Here is a 22,191-nt window from a genome sequence, read left to right as displayed (position 1 = left end):
GTGTGCTGGAGCTCCATCATGCATAAACCAAATGTTCTGGCGCAACTGAAGAGGTACATCTTCAAGTAAGATAAATAGCTCCTCTCTCAAAAAGTTTAAGTAGATTATGCCATTAAGCCTGGGAGGAAGCTCGAACAGAAGTAGATGATCTCCTATGATTCCTACCCAAATGTTTACTGAAAACTGATGTTGTGGACGATTAGGATTGATGGCATGAGGATTCTCATCTGCCCAAATATGTTGGTTGTGGACGTTAACGATAGCTGTTCTTGTCAAGTGTGCCTCGTCGGTAAATAAAACGGTTGTTAAAAAGTTTGGGTTAACACGTTTTACTAAAAACCATCGGCAAATACCAGCACGGGGAATACAGTCTCGTGTCAATAGAGTATGAACTTTCTGGAGGTAGTATGGATGTAATTGTTGCTCTTTTAGTATCCTCCAAATAATAGATTGATTGACATTAAACTGCACTGACAGTTCTCTCGTGCTCTTCTCTGGATGTTCAAAAATGTCATTAAGAACTTGTTCTTCTAACTCAACAGTCATAGTAGATAGGGGTCTGCCTGCATAAATGTGCTCTTTGGATATCAAAGAACCTGTTTCAGACAGACGTTGATGAATAGTGGCAAAAAACCTTGAACTTGGACATACTCGGTTAGGAAAGTTCTCTTGATGCAAACGTCTTGCTTCAGCAGTACTATTACAGTAGTGTCCCATTCCATACATTAAATGCATGTCAGCTAATTCGGAGTATGAATAATGTCTAAAATTACATGCCATTTTTTAAAAAGTTAAAACTCAACTCAAAATCAAAGTGAAATGGTTACAAATAACTGGTTAATAGATTAAACATAAAACACAGTGCGGTTACAGTAGGCCTAACTTACAGTTTGTTGTTTTGTTCAACAGTGAGCTAAATGAAATATTTCTGAAAATAATTTTCAGCTGATAATTTCTTTTAAATATTTTCTCATTTAAAACAAAATAAATCAGCTGTTTTGGAACAGCTGTTATTAAAATACATGTTTTATTGCAATCAGCTACAACCTATGAGTTATTACTTATTCTATCCTCATAAAACAGCAAATTTTTGTTGTGTATGTACTACATAAAGAGATTTATTTACATTTTATTCAACTTTTATTTCAATTTAGTTTACACAGCTTACATGATTATTTTCGGAATTGAATTCTCTACAATTTTTATTGCGAAAAATCATTTAGTTTACTGGTTATTGGGCAACAAACGTAGAAGTCTGTGTTTTTCTACTTAGATTTTTTGCAGATTTCAACTTTTTTCTCAAAAACTACTCACACTACAGCTTCCAGACTAGTTTTATTAAATTTTTCAGATATTTTTCCATATGAATCCAGCATAAGTTTTTCAAAAACCAGTCCCCAAACAATTTAGCGTCGGTGTATTTCACAAGAGGAACTGAATTCCGGACGAAATCTTTCACTCTGTATAGCTCACTAATGAAGCGTCTATTGATATATGTTTATAAGAACTTTTTTTCTTATTTTTACCTCTACTATCACGAATAAAATTATTTTACCATAATTATGAATCACTCTGTATATTAAGTAAGCTAAAATTATTCAATAATTTTCTTGATCAATATAAACTAAACCTATTCCGCAGAATGTAATAATTCACTGCTTGTAATATCCTTACTAGGTTAGTGATTAGTTTTTCACTGCATTTTATTAATTGTTCTCAGTTGACCATTAACCTTGTTAATTTCACTTTTCAGAACTCATTATGATTACAGATGTACCGTGTCATATTAGAATAGAATACAATAACGTATCATTTTCAACTTTGTTATAGTCAAGACGATTCATTTTTGCACACAATAGCCTACGGTATATTATAATATAATGGAATAATAATAATCCTGCAAATCATTTTATTTTCTACTATAATCATAGGTATAGTCTAGACCTACAGCAGCATTTTTATTTCTATGTCAACTTGAGAAAATTGATTATTTTTAATGTAATTATTGTTGTTTTGATAGAAATTAAACTGCTTATCATTGATTCCATTATTTAATAAATATCGGGGCACCGAGCTTCGCTCGTTATTTTTATTCATTGATAAACAGAACACAATTCTCTAAAATGATCGTGTTTATATTTTACAGCTGGCTATACGTCAGCTTATGAATTTTGGGGATGTGATATTTTGATTTTCCACACTTTTTACCATCCACGGACGACGAAAGTCTCAGCTGTTTTAGCCAAGGATGAATTATCCTTTTAATGTCGTTCAGCGAGTTTTCCCAAGGATGAGACCTAGTGCAATCGAATTTTTATATCATAAACCTATCATGTTCCAAATTTCGTGAAAATCGTAAGATCCGTTTTCGATATCCGTTGGACATAAATAACCAAATATAAAAATAACCAGATAACCAGGTATAAAAATATAAACAGACATATAGAAATTGCTCTGAAATTTTATTCTGTATAAGTATGAAGTATTTGTTTTATTTATTATTGTTATCTTTAAAATTGGCAAATAAATTATTTTGATTTTTTTTTTTGCTCGCTTAATATAATAGGATATTGACGAGTCTCTCAATAATATTACTTTTTATACTTTCAATGATTCAATCTTATTCACCATATATTTACCATTTCACAAATTCAAATTTTATTATTCTAGGGAATGAATCTTAAATTTATTACAGATGTTCATTGAGACATAATACCTAATTAGTATTTCTGTGTGAATTCTACATACCTTTCTCCAATGCATGACGAAATGATAACAGCAACGAAAATGGGCGGTGAAATCCAATTCACCATTTTAGCTCATATGGCACAGATCCTATTAATTTGTGTTAGACCTTGTCTCCTCCAAGTCTCCTCAAGTCTAATAGATTTCTGAAAAATCAATTTCAAAGATCAACTGGTGTTGAAAATATTTTTGTTTAAATACTATTAAAATTAACCAAAAATTGTATGTCCTGTACTCAACAAATTTTCATTGTATAATGTAATTTCAGTGCCCTAAATAATTATTTATTTTTCTACAACACAGACATATTATCATAGATGGGGGTATTTACAACACCAGAAAAGTCCAAAACAAATTTAAGCAATTTTATGCCTCTCATCTAGAAATGTAACCTTCTTATATAACCTTCTTGTATTATATCAAATCATTATTAAGTTTCTTCAGCTTCTTAAATTTCAAGTCACAATTTACAAATTTTATTCTTCATTCAACAAAATATTAACTCTTCTTCGGCCCTTGTACTATTGTCTATTTTAATTGAATTTATTTATCCTTGAAGAGGTCCTTAAATTTCAGGAAGTCCAAAAACTGTTCAAGCTAATTCATCAGTACAATTTCTCTCGTTCCATAAACCCTTCTATTTTGTCTACTGTTATTGCATGAATTTACCTCCAAAATCTCTCAAATTGCAACTGTAATAGCTGTGTATTATTCAGCTGAAATCGATGTGTCGGCGTATAAAGTCTGTCTGTCTAACAGTCTGTGTGACAACTGCCAAATAATAGCATCAGTTTCTTTAAATGAATGGAAAATTACAGACATAGCCTGCTGATAAATGATAAATCAAAACAAAATTCTTCTTATGCACTTTCAATGTTATTTTTATATCCTGAAAAAAGGTTTGTATGTTTTTCATGAACAAATAAATTGATTTTTATTATTATATCCTGAAGCAGGACGAAGGAGTGAGTCAATTTTGTTGTCCAACGAACTTGACCTGGAAAAGGTTTGAAGAATTTGTGTTCAAAATTTGAAGCTGATTGATCAATTCTCTCTAAAGTTCTTGTCGAACATACAGATAGAAAATTACTTTGGCCTTCAGTAAATCAAAAGTGAGAACTTCGCTAACGCTCGTTCAATAAATTGATAAATAATAAAGATACAGTGAATAATAATGTTATTTTCCAATATTATGAATGGAACTCACCTAAAAGGCACTGATGTGCATTGATGCTGTTTCCTTGTAAATCCTTTGGATAGAGCACAGTTACGTCGATAAAGCAGCCAAATGAATGACGGTTTAACGATGTTGGGCAATCTATTTAAGCTACGATTTGTGTCGTTGACTGAAAATACATTGTTCCAGTCACACATGCCTTGTCGAACCGTGTTTCCATTTTTCGGGCAAAGCCAGCCCGTAGCCATTGTTTCTCTCTCAATAGAATCGATTACTATTGCATACGGAGAAAGTATTTTTTCGCCGGCTAAGAAAATGACCGTATTCCCGCCGCACCGTGAACCGAATAATAATAGGGTAGGCTCAGAATTTATCCCGTTAACAATAAAGATTCGTCAGTAGAATGATGAGATGCAACGAAGGCGCCGGCATACCCGGAAATTATTTCCAACCTACTCCTGGTTTGAGGATTGCAGAAGAGTAAACACTGCAGATGCATTGGTAGGCCTATTCTCTAAACCGTCAAATTGTTAGACTTACATGAAACCTGAATCAAACAGCTCAATTGTAATTAGAATTTACATGATATTTCTTGATCTACAGCATTCAGAATCTATAATCTCTTGTCTTGTATAATAATTATGATGATTCATAATATTATAATAACTACTCACATAAAAATAAAATCAAAGAAGGTAGCCTACCCTTTTTAATATATATTTTATAATTATTATTAAATCCAAATTAAATTATGTAAATCACCCGAGGACTTCTGCTACTGCAAATGTGACAACAGGCTAGATGGAAATTCGATGAGTGCTACCTAGCCTACTATTCAAAAATTAATTGTCAGCCCGGGAATATATATATTTACATAATATATATTTCCATTATTCATAATATGTTTCGATTAGAAGTTATTGGTACGGTAGACCATATTATTTAACATTTTTTATTTTGTTCATTCACTTGAAAATAACTTTAGATGGCTAGAACAGTTTTGAAAAACAGCGAAATTGTCTAATATAGCCCAGTCGTGAAGACAAGAAAACAGGGTTTAGCATAACAAATAGAAGATGACTTAATGGTCATTTAATATGCACAGTGTTCGTTATTTTTCGCGCTATATGTCCATTCAAGTGGTAATAATAATACTGAGAGTGATGCCCACATAAGCTCTTAGGCTTGTGCGTGGGTAATGAGTGAGAGGGATGATGATGAGAGATGACTACTTTTTAGGTAGTCGGGACCGACGACTTATCGTCTCCTCCGAAAGACGGGGTGTGACCGTCTCCATACGAAAGACGTATGTATGTGATTGTGCTGTGGTCAAAAACTTTTGCCCCGGTCGAGATTCGAACTCGGGTTCTCTTGATTATTAGACCGGCGCGTTATCACTTACTCCAACGAGCCACCCGAGTGATATTACGGTACCACCAACAGATGGTTTCGGAAAAACTCTTATTGAATGTGACTTTTTCTGTTCTAAATGCCATCCATCTCGGAAGCCCTTGATGATAAGGAATTGAATATGGTCTCAAATTGTGGACCAGTATCCCTCCTTGCACTTGCATTAAATTTAATTGAAAATAAATAGTTTTGAGTTTTGTTACGTAAATTTTGAGAAGCCGAAGATTTCAAAAAATGTATCCTCTATCTGTATTTTTCAATCAAACATAGTGGTTGAAGACAACACGGGTTATAGATTAATGAAAATTTGTGCATTCCAAATTAAGGTTTAAAGCTGTTTGGACGAATGCCTGTTGTTTTTACCTGGATTGTATTCAATAATAATTGTATTAAATAAATAAAGAATGAACTCATTCACAATTCTATACTAATTTATTTTTTGCCATCATCTCTAGTTAGTGGGTTATAATTAACAGAAAAATAATTTAAAGAATGAGGAAATGATTTTTTTTAATTACGTAAAACCTTCTCAATGGTCAGTCAATGCATGGTGGAATATTGGAGCTTGAAGATTAGAAATGTTTTACAAATGACTGCCTATGTACAAAAAAATTGTCATCCGTCATTATTATATAATTCAAAATTGAATCCAAAGCTGTGTATAATCAAACATAGCCGCAATTTTACAATATTGGCACTTTTGACGATTGGTATTATGCTTATTGAAATTAATAATCTAGAATAATGATGGTTATTATGATAGTTTATCAATTTGATTATACCTCAATCTAGATAAACTTCATTTACTAATGATGCAATATGAACACTGGTTAATGCACACTTAAATTTCATAAATGAAAAATGTAAATACTTCTCAACTTTCCAAGTAGGTAACATAGAATGTTCAGCCGAAATTTCTTTTATCAATCATTTTAATCAATTTATTTAGTCTGAAAATGTTGATCAAGGGTACAAGACCATCAATTCAATTTCAAATAAATAATAGTTTTTCTTGAAACAGTTTTCATATTTCTCCAAATATAATACGACTTATAATAAGAAGACTTTTTGTCATAATATGTTTCCCATGAATCTTGGTATTTATATTTATTTATTGTAGCCTTTGATATTGTTCAGGGTTTTATTACTTTTTTCATGGTAGTATTTTTCAGACGTTCGATTGCTTAAAGTTGTGCAGCAAATTGATATTCAATTAGTGTTTAGTAAATATAATATCTGCTTATTAAATAAAGGTGAGCAAATGTTATGGTTTTAAATAAACAAATTTGCCCATTGTAGATCAGGATACCATAAAAAATTACTAATATTCAATAATAATTATATTCATGTATTGCTAGTTTTTCCTTACAGCTGTTGCCTTCTCTTATATCCTAATTCCATATTATTTATGCCTCTCAGAGTAGGTACGATAATATAATTTCAACATACCTTTGGTATGAATCACTACCTATCAACTATAGACTACATTCACTTATAAATTGCTGTTACGTCATCCTCTTTTTTCAGTTTATACCGAGTATAATTCTTCACATCTTTGTCCAGAACATGTTTTGAATAATAAATCAAAACACATTCTGCCAGAGATCTAGAAAATATGTATTCTTGACGTAGATTACACCTCTCGGCGTGATTACTCTGTTGTATATCCATACTTTTTCACTGTTAAAATTAAACTTGAATTTTAAAAAACACTTTTGAAGTGAAAATACACTTACTTTTGTAGTGACGATCACACAGTCTGATGATGACCAAGAACAGGTCGAAACGATCGTCACTACAGAAGTAAGTGTATTTTCACTTCAAAAGTGTTTTTTTAAAATTCAAGTTTAGATTACACCATTATATTATTAAATATTTTTTTCAGATGTACCTGCTATAACATATCGTATCTTAGTAAGCTCATTAGTAGCCTTATGATCTTCAAGCTAGATATATAACTGAAAGAGCTGTTAAAAGCTATTAAAAATAACTGAGTTGGTAAGTGAGGATTCAAAATTTTGTATTCTCGTCATAGATTAGAGATTAATAGAGGAAAGATTAAATTGTATACCATACCTCATCCCTTGAATCAATATGCTCTTAAATTTTCCATAAAAAAGCTGGTAGAAGTTAGCACCCCCAACGGACTACGGCTAGGCCAGTATGTATTATAGGATCGATTGTTAATTTTTGTTCAGAATATCATTCACATTCTAGGTGACAGTCATACACTCATTCTACGATAATTTTAAGATGCGTGATATACGCGCCGCGAACATGAGCAATTCACTTTTAATCAGCTGACTATATATATGTATTTCTACAGAAACGGTAAGATACAGATATAAAAAGCTTGGCATCAGCTGATTAAAAGTGAATTGGTCATGTTCGCGGCGCGTAAATCTGTACGCAACTTAACATATCATGTGGTATGATAAAATAATATTACATATTATGTAGGGCTAGTACCGTATGATATATCATATCATAATAATAGTAAATATTATTTACTTGTAATGTCATTTATTTAAGTATACTAGCCGTCAGGCTCGCTTCGCTCGCCATATCCGTCTAGCAGGGGCGGAGCCCCTGGACCCCCGACTGGATCGTCCAGAATGAGATCAGCAGGCTCGCTTCGCTCGCCTGCATTTTTATCATATGTTAGGACGATCCAGTCGGGGGTTCAGGCTAAACGGATATGGCGAGCAAAGCGAGCCTGACGGCTAGTAATATAATATTCCCAGGAATAGCTGTGATTGAAGTAACAGTGCCCAATCAATTTTTCTGCGATACATGCATTTCAATCTTCAACTTGGTGCCAACCTAACAAAGTCAACTCAACTTAATGCCAAACTGACAAAATTATTAATTTAGTTACCAGTTAACAACTGTTTCGAAGAGGTACTCTCTCTAGATATAGTTCTATATTACATATGGTATGGACATTTTTCAATTATAATTAAGAGAATAAGAAGAATATACATGCTAAAAGACGAACTTTAAACCCTCAAAAACCACCCTTAGAGTTAAAATATTGCCAAAAGATTTCTTAGTGCGCCTCTAAAGGGCCAACTGAACATACCTACCAAATTTGAACGTTTTTGGTCCGGTAGGATTTTAGTTTTGCGAGTGAGTGAAAGAGTGAGTCAGTCAGTCGTCAGTCAGTCAGTGAGTGAGTGCCATTTCGCTTTTATTTATATAGATCACAACAATGAATAATTCTATTATTTGCTACGATGACTTGATTTTAAGATATATAGGCAGATATGATCATATTGAATACGATTCAATATAAAACTGTATTTATTCTACAGTTTTGACTTTTTATTATTTTGATTCCTAATGAACAGATCCCTTCTCAATTTATAAAATTGTATTTTCCTACAGTTACCTTGAAAAGTCACCATTCCTGCACTGATCACAGAATGCAAAGAATCACTTTTCCGCTCTAGTGCGCAAAGTATTACTTACTACGGTAATACAAACTATTACGTATACTTTGCGTATTATCATAGCCACCTCTAATACAAGGCCGCGGCCTACGATATTGCAACGTCGTAGTGTAGGCCTAGAATCTAATACATGATTGGTGAAAAAGATCAGCTGGTATTTTTTCAAATCTTTTCCACCAATCATGTATTAGATTCTAGGCCTACACTGCGACGTTGCAATATCGTAGGCCGTGGCCTTGTATTAGAGGTGGCTATGGTATTATCTTACAGCCATCCCAATCAGCTGTTGAAATTGTTGGCGTGTATTTTGAATGCAAATTTGTTCTATCTATATTTTTCTGATTTTCAATTGAATTGAAAAATAACACATTAAATGATATATTATTTCAAATAATATCTTTTTCATTCATGAATTGATTTGTTGATTGAAAAATTATTTAGAAATCAAGATTTACTCAAAATTATTCAGATTTTCAAATCAATTGGATTAATTGCATTTTTAATTTGAATAAATTATCGATTATTAATTTTCAATATTGCATTATCAAGATTAAAATAAATTAAAGTTGTTATTAATAGCAAAATTTTACAGACAAACATTTGATGGATTTCAGCTGTCATTTTAGTCTACCCATAACCAACCACTTTTCATATTCAATGGTAACTGTAGGAAAAATTTAATGTTAAATACGTGCGTAAAGTTCCTCTGCTGCACTCAAGAAACCATTCCGCCCACGCCTAAGGCTCGTGCGTAAACGTTTCTTTCGGTGCAGCAAACTGTCACTTTGCGCACTAGTTGCACAAATAACTATTTCAAATGGTAGAAAATTATTGTTTTCTCAATAACCTAGAAAATAATATTAATTTTTAATATTACAAATTTATATTTCAAAATTTTTTAAACAAACAAAATAAATCCCATATACACAGTGAGGTATTATGGTTTGAAGACATATAATTATATAATATAATATATAATATAATATAATATATAATATATAAGTATATTAACAAGGCTTTAGGTAAGAAGGCTCTTCAGACTATTTGCTATTATTCGTTGGTTGAAAGGACATTTTGCTGCGAATTGTGAGCATCCTTCGAAACCTCTGGCAGACTCAACGGCTCCTCCAACCGTTGATCCTTTCACTAAGGATGAGACCAATGAATTCCTGGAAATCATTCAAAATATGTAATCATGGAATCATAATCATAAAAACTAGTAGTTCTGTGAACAGTAGACCTCACGCAGTATTCTCATCCACAAGTACCTGATTGAAACTATAGACCTTATGGAAATACAGCAATAGACTGGCTTCTCCACACATCTGTGTGTAATCACTTGTCAGCTGATTTATGATGAATAATATTCTGTAGTCTGATTTTTACTCTAATATTGGTGTATGAAGGAGGCTCCTTTTTCCTTCTATATTATCCTTGAAATGCAGAATTTCCAAAAACCTTGTATATACGTCGACGCGCAATTAAAAAAGGAACATACCTGTCAAATTTCATGAAAATTTATTACTGCGTTTCGCCGTAAATGCAAATAAACATTTAAACATTAACAAGAGAAATGCCAAACCGTCTACTTGAATCTTAGACCTCACTTTGCTCGGTCAATAATCATCATAATAATAGTTATAGTATTCCAAACCTTGAGAGTTATTAAATTATTCCTGAACTTCGATATTTTTATCTATTAATATTTAATCAAATCTAAGTTACAGAGTCTTCCCTCATTAGGATAATTATATTCAAAGTTCTCTATCTTATGAATCAATAACATAATAATTACTAATTATTAGCACAAGATTAGTATTGAAGACCGTTAGCATTGAATAAGTAGACTAGCTACATTGAACATAATTTTAAAATATATCAACTATCAAATTTTACTTTTTTTTAATTACATCTAAAATATCTCAACTATAAAATTTCACTTTTTAAAGTAACTTACCGTATTAGCAAACACGTTAACATCTACTCACATCTTCAATTAAAATTTGAACAGAAAAGTTTGATCAGTCAGATTTTTCACTCATTTATTTCATTTTCGTATGATCTATTATAGTGAGGTCCACGTTATAATGGCAGTGTTTGATTAGCAAATTTATTGCTACCCTTGTCTATCTTTCAACAAAGCGGATAGCGCTATCTCTTTCTCACTTTGCTCTGTTGCCAGCTCGTCTTTTAACAATGTAGAATTGATACCGTAATTAATCAACAAAATATTTCATCCTTATTATGAAAATTTATTCTGAAATTATTGGAAAATATAATTTCTTGCTTAATAAAATATAATCGATTATTTTTAACGAAAATGAACCGGTAAATATTACATCGCAATAAACCTGTATTAGCTATACCCTCTAGACAGCATTGACAAGACAGAGGTTCGGCAACGTTTTTCTCCTACCTTTCTCTACTGCCATTATAATGTGGACCTCACTATAGTACCGTATATTTGAATGGGAATATATTATAGAGACGTTTTGAGATATAGATGTGCGGTTTTCGCCATTAATTTGCTCTTGAAATTCTTCATCGAAATCATAATATATATCATGACCACCTTCACATTCACAAAAATGTCGTAAGAGTCATGTAACATTTATGGTGATTGAGAGGGAATTTAAATGAGGAAATGACAGGAAAATAGGCCTACAAACCTAGCCAGTGTGTTGATGAATCCGTCAGAAGGAGAGGCTTTGACAGATTCGCAAATTGCTCTCTGAATGCAAGCTGACGAATCTATGTTCTCACGTTCCAGAGCAGCGTCCACGCGATTCAAAACAGAATTCAAGCCGGTTGTAACTTCTTCTACATCTGAAATCAAACGGGAGGAACAAAGAGCTTAAAATATCCATTTTTATTATTATTTACACTTGACACTACTGTATACGGTAGTAATTAATTATACAAAGTGAGTCATATGTATGGGAACCCATCATTAAATTGGACACTGATGTAGATAAAATACTGTAACTTTCAGGATAAGTTATTGGTCGAATACTCTACCTTTTGACGTACAACTGAATTTCAACCCCTCATAAAAGGGAGTGAGGGGTTGTAACTCGAATATTTAAAATTTAAACACCCATTGTGTGGTACATCATTTTAAATGCCTTTTAAAACAGGAAATATGGCATCAATAAAAATGTTTTATGATACTTTGTATCCAAAATCATTGATTTAGACTCACAGTGTGTGTCTGTATGTGTGTGTGTGTGTGTATGAGTGTATGTGCGTCTGTGTACACGATATCTCATCTCCCAATTAACGGAATGACTTGAAATTTGGAACTTAAGGTCCTTACAATATAAGGATCCGACACGAACAATTTCGATCAAATGCAATTCAAGATGGCGACTATAATGAAGAAAATGTTGTCAAAAACAGGGTTTTTCGCGATTTTCTCAAAAAAGGCTCCAACGATTTTGATTAAATTTATACATAGAATAGTCATTGATAAGCTCCATCAATTGACCAAGTCCCATATATATGTAAAAATTTCAAGAGCTCCGCCCCATCTATGCAAAGTTTGATTTTAGATTCCCAATTATCAGGCTTCAGATACAATAAAAACAAAAAATTTCGAGTGGAAAAGATTGAGCATGAAAATCTCTACAATTTTAATGTTTAAATTGAAAATAAGCTCGAAATTCGAGAAAATGTGATTATCCAATAATTGCAAACTGTTGGCAACTTATGATTCTATTAAATGACTCACTATGAAGAGATAGCAGACCTCGTATGTCTCCATCGTTATTGTCCTGTCACCAGCTGGCTCAGATATTTTTTTATAAGTAGACTTGAGATGCGCGTGAACACTAGCGTCAGGTGATTAATTTTCATAACGGCAAGGAAAGTTGTGTGAGTGCGCCACACCAGATTTTTGTATTTTCAAGACTGACTAATGAATAATAGTGATTTAAAAAGATGTATTTTGACGAAGTCGATGTATTTTTTTTAATATTGAATGACTGATAAAATTCTATTCTTTTCCCCTTATACCATGGGATATCTTCTTACGCTTATATCCTTTCTCTTTGGTATTATTATCTTTCACAATTTAGTCAAATACCTTTTATAGAAGAATATATTGATAGCCAAAAAGGGTCCTTGGACATTTTAGAGAATTTTGTGAAACACTTTGCAGTCAACTTACTTCGCCCATATGGATGAGGAGAGCTTCCTACTGGAACCGTGAGCAAGTGCAGCAGTTTGGGTAGAATCAAGACAGCTCCAAAACCAACTATGGCTCCAAGCAGCACTCCACCCAGGTCGATTCTGGTTGGCGCATACACTCCTGACATTCCGTATGATCCCTGAAATCAATCTCATTTTTGTTAGAAATTTGATAAAATAATAACAATTTTTGTATAATATGTTGTGTTATGCAGATACAGAAAAAAGTGGGCGTAAAGGGTGGGTGTCTTTAGTGAGGTCCACGTTATAATGGCAGTGTTTGATTAGCGATGGCCTTGTCTATCATTTATTTATTAATTAATTCAATCATTCAGAATTATACAACTTACAGAAAAGTACCACAAGTTAACTTACGCCCAAAACGGTTCCAATTCTAATTTTTACAACAGTCCAGATGTAGCTAGAGGTTATGTGTTACTTCAAAATTCTTCAATTACATTTTATCATTCAACAAAGCGGATAGCGCTATCTCTTTCTCGCTTTGCTCTGTTGCCAGATCGTCTTTTAACAATGTAGAATTGATAATTAATTAACAAAATATTTCATCTTAATTATAAAAAATTCATTATTAAATTATTGAAAAATATAATTTCCTTTTAATAAAATATAATTGATTATCTTAAACGAGGATGAAACGTTGATATTACATCAATAAACCTGATTCAGCTACCGTCTGTAGAAGGCATTGCCAAGACAGAGGATCGGCAACGTTTTTCTCCTATCTTTCTTTCTCCACTGCAATTATAATGTGGACCTCGTCACTGGTAGAAACTTCCAGTACTGATTGGCTCACATCTTAATTGAACGCGCGTAGCGAGTTCTCACTGATACTCCAAAATCTCTAGAGTCTAGAGCTAGACTTAGACTAGAGCCTCGTTGTCCGTTTCTGCCATGCTTTACAACGTAGTGCTTGCGTTACATGAAGGTCGATATCGACCTACACTGAAAGCTGCATATCGACCTGACTTCTGTTCGTACCGGTACCCCAAGTTGACTTTGGATTGGATTGCTTATAGCTGTCCATATATAGACTGATAGCTTATATTATTGTGCTGGTCCGCTCTCTGTCTATAAATACGAGGGCTATCCAGAAAGTAGATTAAGTTTTCGTCTGTGTCTGCTAGGGACGGGGCTAGCGTGGCTATCTTTGGGTGAGAGCTCGTATATACGTAGGCCTGCCCTTGAATATTGAAGTATAACATTGTAAAACATGGTAATAGAACAGGTAATGGATTGCATAATTACGTCTCCTGATAATGGATATCCGAATCTCGCTTCCTGAGCCCTGGAAGACGTCGAGGTGGCATTCTGGTCGTAGGGCGCATGCGCAGAGCTGCCAACCTCTTGAGCATCAACCTGTGACTTCTCAGTGTCGCCCCCACCCCCCTCCTGCTGACCCTGGCTGAAGTATTTCACCGGACTTGGAAGGAATCCGTTCACTGTACTAGTGGAGAAAATAACAAATAAATCAAGTACTACACTGCTGTAATAAACGTTTTTACTTAATGTATAAGTATAATGAAAGTAAGTTGAATAGAAGAATATGATGAAGAGGTGTGAGAGAAGGGGGAGGTTGAGGAGGAGGAGGAGGAGGAGGAGGATTAGCAAAAGGAGGTAGCGAAGAAGAAGAAGAAAAAGAAGAAGAGGAGGTGGAATAGGAGATGAAGAGGAGAAGGAGGAGTAGCAAAAGGAGGTAGCGAAGAAGAAGAAGAAGATGAGAAAGAGGAACAAGGAGGTTGAGGAAAAGGAGGAGGAGGAGGAGTAAGGAGGAAGAGGAGAAGAGAAAATGATGATGAAGAAGAGAAAAACCAAGAAGACAAGATGAAGAGTAGGAAAAAGGAGAAGATTGTTAAGAAATAAATGAAAAGAGGGAGAAAATGAATAACATAATTTCTAAAAAAAAAACTTATTTCATGCAATTCGAATAATTTTCCGAATTTCTGAAATCTTGAGAACTTTTCCTCCTATAAATATTTTAGTCACTCTTCAATAATTATTGTTATTCTTATGGGTCTTATGTTGTTAATGGAATGAAAATCATAATTGTCGTCATGCTTAAATTTCAATTGTATTCATTTTTCACTTTATTCTCAAAGGTTATTTGTTGTGATTAGTGTAAAATATGATTATTCTTCATTTTTATCTCTAGGCTACTGTTTTCAATTTTATAGATGAATATAATTAAAAAACCAACAATAAACTAGAATAACAATAGCTAAATAATGATTATTGTATTACCTGATCGAGTTTTGCACAGTAGCCGCCTCACCATTTCCGAGTAGCAAATGAACGACAGATATGAAATAGATCAGTGATAGTGCTTCCCATTTCTTTGTCCTTAGACAGCACATACTAATCTAGAATCAATTACAAGACAATTATTCAAAACATGTTCTGCATTCTTTTTTGAGAGGTTATTTTTGATTATTAGCCTATATGTTGGAGTGGATAAAGTGCTTGCGTAGCAACCTGGAGATCTCGGGTTCAAAACCCCAACTTAGAGCCAAAAGTTTTTGAACAGGTTAAATTGTCGGTCCCGGCTGAAGTATGACAGTCGTAAGGCCCATTGATGGCTCAAATGATATATTCAGGCGAGGTGGAACATCCGTCAGGAACTCCCCACCAATAAAAGCCATACGATTATATTATTATTATTGATATGTTGATAAGATAACCTTACTGATATTAGAAAAGCGATTACAATACAAGCCTACTATTGAAAGAAAATATTGGTTTATAATATTATACTAAAAGGTCCTTCCTTGGGAATATTCAAGCTGATCAATTGTATCAGAGTAATTACTCTGAAGTTGAATAAATTATTTCTAATGCATTACCTACATTTCATTGATATAAAATTATAAACTATCACCGTACAATCAATTGGGGTAACTCTGTATCACTATTCCGAATTATTACAACAGAATAAGGACCAATTAATCATTAATTACTTTTATTGTGAAAATAAAATAATAAAATAAAATAAAATAGGAAATAATTGACTATACCCAGATTACTTCATTTTAAGGCTATATGAACTACAGTACATTAGGTATCATATTCCAAGTTTCCAGCTTGTACCTATTCTAATAAAACTTCTTGAATATTTTTTTTAATAATCTGTCTCTCATTTAAATCAATGTAATTTTGAAGTAAGAACAAGTAGGCTACGGTACAGTATGATCAATATTTTGCAATAAATGTAAAATTAAAAGACCTAATTAGCAAAATGTATTCTTCTATGATAATTTGAAAATTGACAAGATTCAATGTGTCATGAGATACTGTAGATACTTGAAAAATATGTTGTATGTATGCAACAAATTATTATTTTTCAAATATTAAATTTTCAAATAGAAATAAAAAAAAATCCAAGTACCCTTTTTTAAATTAATTACTCACAACATGTTTCGGTTATGATGCCATTATCAAGTGATTGAAAACAAAATTAAAACAAAAATTAACGAAAAAAGACAACTTAAATTTTCAAATTCTTTTCATCCATTTCATTCCATTCCATTCTATAATAATTCCATAACAATTTTAAGACTATTTGTCAATCTTCTCATACTTCCGTATACATTAATTTTCAATCGGGAAGATTATTGCACAATGGAAAATTCAATTATCTTACAATCACCTACGATAATATTTATCAGTTATATTGTAATGAGTATCAAATTTATAAGGATCAATCACGGATTATAAATGCTTAATTCTCATTAATCAAATGAATACATAAAACATTGGGTGCTAATACAATAGTAATAGAAAAAATGTGGGAATTTTTTTGAAACAGTTTTTATTTCTTACCTGCTTTGAAGCACTCATATTCGCGGTTGATGAATGAACGAAGAATATGAAATGAAGAAGAGCACACACGTCAACATAGTTTTATAATATTGTCTCCAAAAATACTTTCCCTCTCGGGATTGTCTCTGAGCACTCACTGTAACCATCTCAGCCTCAACATTTTCCGGACACATCTCATTATATCATCGTCATCAACCTTCTTATCCAAATAACAACAATCACAACTCTAGCCATTATTCTTAATAATTTCTTATCAAATTCTGTCCGCACTTCCACTCTTTACAAACTTCATGACTGTTTGATCAAAAATTGCCTCAATTTGTGGAGCTACCCGGATTGATGTGTGGTAACGATTTCATAATTTCCATTCAATACCGCACATACAGACCTAGTGAAATATTGGCCAAATTATTGTCAGGAATTTCCATCTCACCTATCCTACATGTGTATATGTGTAGCTATTGTATATTATTTTGCGTTCTATTTGTCTGAATTGGTGTCAGAATTGCATCAGAATATTTGCATGAGTGATTCTCTGTAGATATATGGTTGTGACATAATATTGAAATTCAAATGGATGGTACTGTACTGATGACAAAACATTGTTGAGTAATGGATAATTTCATTCGAATCCTCTAGAACATTATTTTTATTGAATTGGTTAGAATTGTTATTTACAATTTAAATGTCTCTCTTCATTTCTTCATAATATTGTTACTATGGCATTATTGCTTAATAAATGTGGATGATAATAATTTCTTAGACTACAATAATTTGAGATTGTTACAGATTATACAGCTTGAGAAAAACTGTATATTTAAATTATTGTTATTAAACGAAAATCTAAATTAGTCTACATAATTTGAGATTGTTACAGATTTATACAGCTTGAGAAAAACTGTATATTTTAATTATTATTATTAAACAAAAATCTAAATTAGTCTACAATAATTTGAGATTGTTAATTATAGCTTGAGAAAAACTGTATATTTTAATTTTTATTATTATTAAACGGAAATCCAAATTAAATTCTGTAATTCACCCTGAAGACTTCTGCTACTGCAAATATTGACAATAGGGTAAACAGCTACATGGAAATTCGATGAGCGCTACTATTCAAAAATTATTTGTCAGCCCGGGAATCGAACCCAGTACCTCCTAATTGCCAAATTAGTGACAAATAATAATAATAAATTCATTAGCATTTGAATAATTGCAATATCTCAGTAATTTCCATCTGTAGACTGGCTGGCCGGTTATGTATATTTTAAAATTAGATATCGTAGTATTCACTTTTCTTGACTTTGAAAAAAATCAATATTTTTTTATCAAAAACTACTTTAATATAAACCTATTATAGTGGAATGTATGCTTGGAGATTAGGATTGTTTTTTTTTGAGGATCGAAGTACCACAATAAAATTATTTTATGAGAAAATTTAATTTCATAAACTTAAAATTTATGAATTCAGGGATAATTATATTTATTTATAAAATAGAATTGTAGTACCCTTTTTCTGAAATTAATAAAATAATAGATTAAAAATACAAATTATAACAGCTACTGTAGTTTCAGTGATCCACACCATCTTCGTGCTTTAAAAAATATTTTTTTAAAACTGAAACTAGTTGTTATAATATTTGTATTTCTAACCTTTTATTTTATTAATTTCAAAAAAGGGTAGGCCTACTATAATTTATTTTATAAATTCATAAACGTATTATTTTTTATATAGTGTGAAAACATTTCAAGCCCTAAAACGTGAATCAATTTGTATCAACAATGAACTTGTATGAGTTAAATTTTCAATAAAAATTTAGGAAATTACCAAAACCTGGGATATCTCAAAATAATCAATATAATTTTTAAACAATTTATATTTCTTTTACAGCTTTTATAGTTTATAAGCACTAGCGTCTCATATTAATTCATTGCTATTTTGGGATAAAATACATTTTTATTTTTGCATTCGTTAATATCACTTCCAAGATTTTGTATTAAAGTAGGGTATATAAATACAGTAGGCTTTTTGGAGGTTTGTCAGAAACAAAATAAGAACAAGGACAAGGAAACATTGTTTTTTTAACATTAAATAAATTGATGCACTTGCAGGGTACTCAAATATATAGATCATTATCTTTTTCTTTAAGGCTACTTTTATTATAGATAAAAATATAAATCTCAGTACCGGTACCCTTTTAAATTATTATTTTGTCACAACATTTTTAGAAATTAATGCCATACTGTCCAAAAAGTGCTGAATATGGCATTAATGTCCGAAACATCTTGTGATAAAATAATAATATAAAAGGGTACTGAGATTTATATTATCTATAGATCATTATAATACTCAATCTAGTAATGTGGAGAATTTTGAAAAAGCCTATTCGGAGAGTCATTATTGGTACTTTACTATTTCGCTATGAAATCATTCGTACCGGTATATAAGTGAGTTCTGTATGATAAAATCACTGTTTCATTTTCTTATCCAATCCAATCATTTAATTTCTTATCCCAATAATCAGTAGCATTGAGTACAATCATAAGACATGCGGAAATGAGCATTATCGTAGCCCTAAACTGTTCCTATACCAACTTATACAACACATTCCAAAAATTCTAAAATTTCAATTGAAAATATGAGGAATTCATCATTACCAATACTAGATTTTCTCTAAAATATTTCAATAATATGTCTTGTAAATTTGTACAGCATGACAAAAATCTCTCCTACTTTTCTGAAGCCAATATCTAGTACTATTCTCAACAATAAAAAATAATATCAAGTTTTCAAGATAAATCTAAACAGCAGCACCATAACTAATTGAACCCAAAATATCACCTAGAAATTTTGAATAAATGAATCACAGAGATACAATTCAATTATATCAAATAATGATAGAATCATAATTATGGACAGCAAATTTAGACAGCAGTTCTACCTCTAATTTGGCAAGTAATTGAGCTCAAATTATCACCAAGAAGTGTTTTAAATTAATTAATTACTGGGATAAACCAAAATTACATCAAATTATGATAAAATCGCGGAATTAGACAATAGCGAGGAAGCACAGCAAGGAAGCTAGGAAGTGATTGAGGGCTAGGTGTCATCTCGACTACGTCACGCTTGATTTTGGTGCAGCAGAATGAATTCTCACCGGAAGACATCTCTAAAACAAAGCGCCACATTCTCTATCTTGTCTCTCATTTCACTGTCACTCTACTCTACATTCTCCATCTCGTTTTGTTGTCATATGTTAACATCCACTTGAGAGGGTGAAACAATGGAAGTGAGCTACAATTAAAAAAAATGTCCACCGGGAAAGTGACGATTTGAACCGTTCTCCAGAATTTACATTGTCCATTTCTGTTCGTGAACGCTCAGCATCCACATACACGGACTTGCGTGCGCGGAATCTACCAAGTTACAGGTGGGCTAACTCATCATTTGATCTATTCATCTTTAGATATTATCTACCTTGCTACCTACCCTCCATCAATTACGGTGCAATCACTACATTTGACTTGCGATGTTATCTATCATCCTAATATCCTGATATCATCCTCATTGAACTATTTTTATCAAAATTAAGGAGAAACAGTTTTGGGTTTACCTGATGATTCTCTCCCAATCATTAATTTTATATTGTGATTATGGAATGAAATAAATAAATAACATAGACTACCGTACAAAAAAAATACTAGGCTATATTTAATAGTGAAATCAGTTCATATTTTTAATATAAAGCCCTACCGGTACTTAGTAGTTTTCATATTATAGTAGCTTGCTATAGAATGTTATGGATAAATAAATACTATAATTTTAATTACCGGTACTGAATCTTATTCTCAAACAATAAGCGACTCTTGTAGGACTTAGATACATAAATTCAATATTCTGGATTCACACAAATATTTTTAAAACGTTATTGAAGTGGAGTCCTAAATTTTTTTCGTGTTGATAATTTTATTCAAGTTCAGGAGAGAATGAGTTCATCGTGACAATCATTTCTACGTGAAGAATGAAGAAATATAATAGTGTCCAAGACATAATAACCGTTCCAGCCGCTCTTTTAGGAATGCACCTACCATATTGACCGTTATATATGACGATACGAATTGAACTTCTCATAATAACCAAGGTAACTAGAATAATAGGTATTAACTAACTTGATAAAGATATACATGAGGATCTATTAGACTACCTATATGTGATTAAGGTAATTATACGGCTGTTTGAAGTAATTGCCAAATTTTTCAATAATTAATCACTCTTATTTTCAGAATGAAACAAGCGTCAAGAAAACATTTCTTCTGATTGCTATGTTGGCTTGGTTACCGTTACAAGAACACTCATCAATTCAAAGGTGACTTTTCAATTAATCTTTAAAAAAATAGTAATTTCACTTATATTATAATAACTGTTTCCAGTACAAAAAATCAAAACAGAATGTAAGTCAGAGAATTCGAATAAATTTTTACACTATAGATTATTAATTCACTTTTTTGTTATTAAAAAGAACGACTAGTAGTCAAATTTCTTCGATATAATGAATTCATTTTATGTTGAATTTCTTCAATAAAAGAAGTGGATAAATCATTTATTGAAGAAATTTGACTGCTAATCGTTCTTTTTAATAACAACAAAGTGATTAAAAAGTTAGCAGTTTGTGATTGAAAACAACATTGAAGAGAATAATAATTATCAAATATTTAAACCCTATTAATAAAGCAGATATAGCATAAATGAAGGTATACCATTATTCATTTATCACTACTTTTCATCGTTTTGCAGAGCCTATACAGAGAAATCACATTGATTGTTGGCCCACATCAAGAATATTATATCATATCTAATAAGCGAATTCCCACATTTCAGTGCAGTACAGTGGAAATATTATTCCCATGATTATCCTATACTATTGAACGAGCAATTTCTGTTTATAGGTTTATAAATCTGTATGTGACCGGATCTCGAAAACGGCTCTAACGATTCTCACAAAATTTGGAACAATGTAGGTTTATGATATGAAAATTCGATTGCACTAGGTCTCAACGCTGGGATAACTCGCTGAAGGACATTAAAATGATAAAACGTCCTTGAAAAAACAGCTGGAAATTTTGTCGTCTGTCGATACCGTAATGGAAGTGAGTGAACGAGTGCATGTGTGGGATCATTCAGCTGATCTCACGAAAAGAGAAATTCAGCAAGAAAAACTAATTTACGTTATTTATTTTTTTAGAAAACAGTTTACTTCAGAAAGTTCAAAATAGTAACTATAGATGCTGTTATTGTAGAATAGTACATTGCATATTAACAAATATTGTAGCAAACATAGTATATCATTCTAAATCGAATCGTAGTATATTATTTGTAATTGATTA

General features: G+C 32.0%; 1 protein-coding gene across 1 annotated transcript; it reads right to left on the bottom strand.

Moving 5' to 3' along the window:
- Positions 1 to 9,589: 9,589 nt before the first annotated feature.
- On the bottom strand, positions 9,590 to 17,103 carry LOC111049161. Its single transcript, XM_039426407.1, has 7 exons — positions 16,807 to 17,103; positions 15,232 to 15,350; positions 14,239 to 14,437; positions 12,953 to 13,112; positions 11,454 to 11,610; positions 9,783 to 9,953; positions 9,590 to 9,738 (listed from the first exon to the last, which is right to left on the bottom strand). The coding sequence occupies exons 1-6, from the start codon at positions 16,822 to 16,824 to the stop codon at positions 9,803 to 9,805; spliced, it is 804 nt and encodes a 267-aa protein (XP_039282341.1). The 5' UTR covers positions 16,825 to 17,103; the 3' UTR covers positions 9,590 to 9,738; positions 9,783 to 9,802.
- Positions 17,104 to 22,191: the final 5,088 nt, after the last annotated feature.

Source organism: Nilaparvata lugens, chromosome 4 (assembly GCF_014356525.2).
Source record: "Nilaparvata lugens isolate BPH chromosome 4, ASM1435652v1, whole genome shotgun sequence".
Classification (NCBI taxonomy): Eukaryota; Metazoa; Arthropoda; class Insecta; order Hemiptera; family Delphacidae; genus Nilaparvata; species Nilaparvata lugens.
The sequence above is the reverse complement of the archived record's forward strand: the minus strand, read 5'-3'. Positions and strand labels throughout refer to the sequence as shown.

Bases quoted from the DNA above. Each gene is read 5' to 3' on its own strand.
- LOC111049161 (XM_039426407.1), bottom strand. The intron at 14,438-15,231 runs GTAATACAATAA...TTTCTCCACTAG, and splicing joins ACTGTGCAAAACTCGATCAG to TACAGTGAACGGATTCCTTC. The intron at 13,113-14,238 runs GTAATTATGCAA...GATTGATTTCAG, and splicing joins GATATCCATTATCAGGAGAC to GGATCATACGGAATGTCAGG.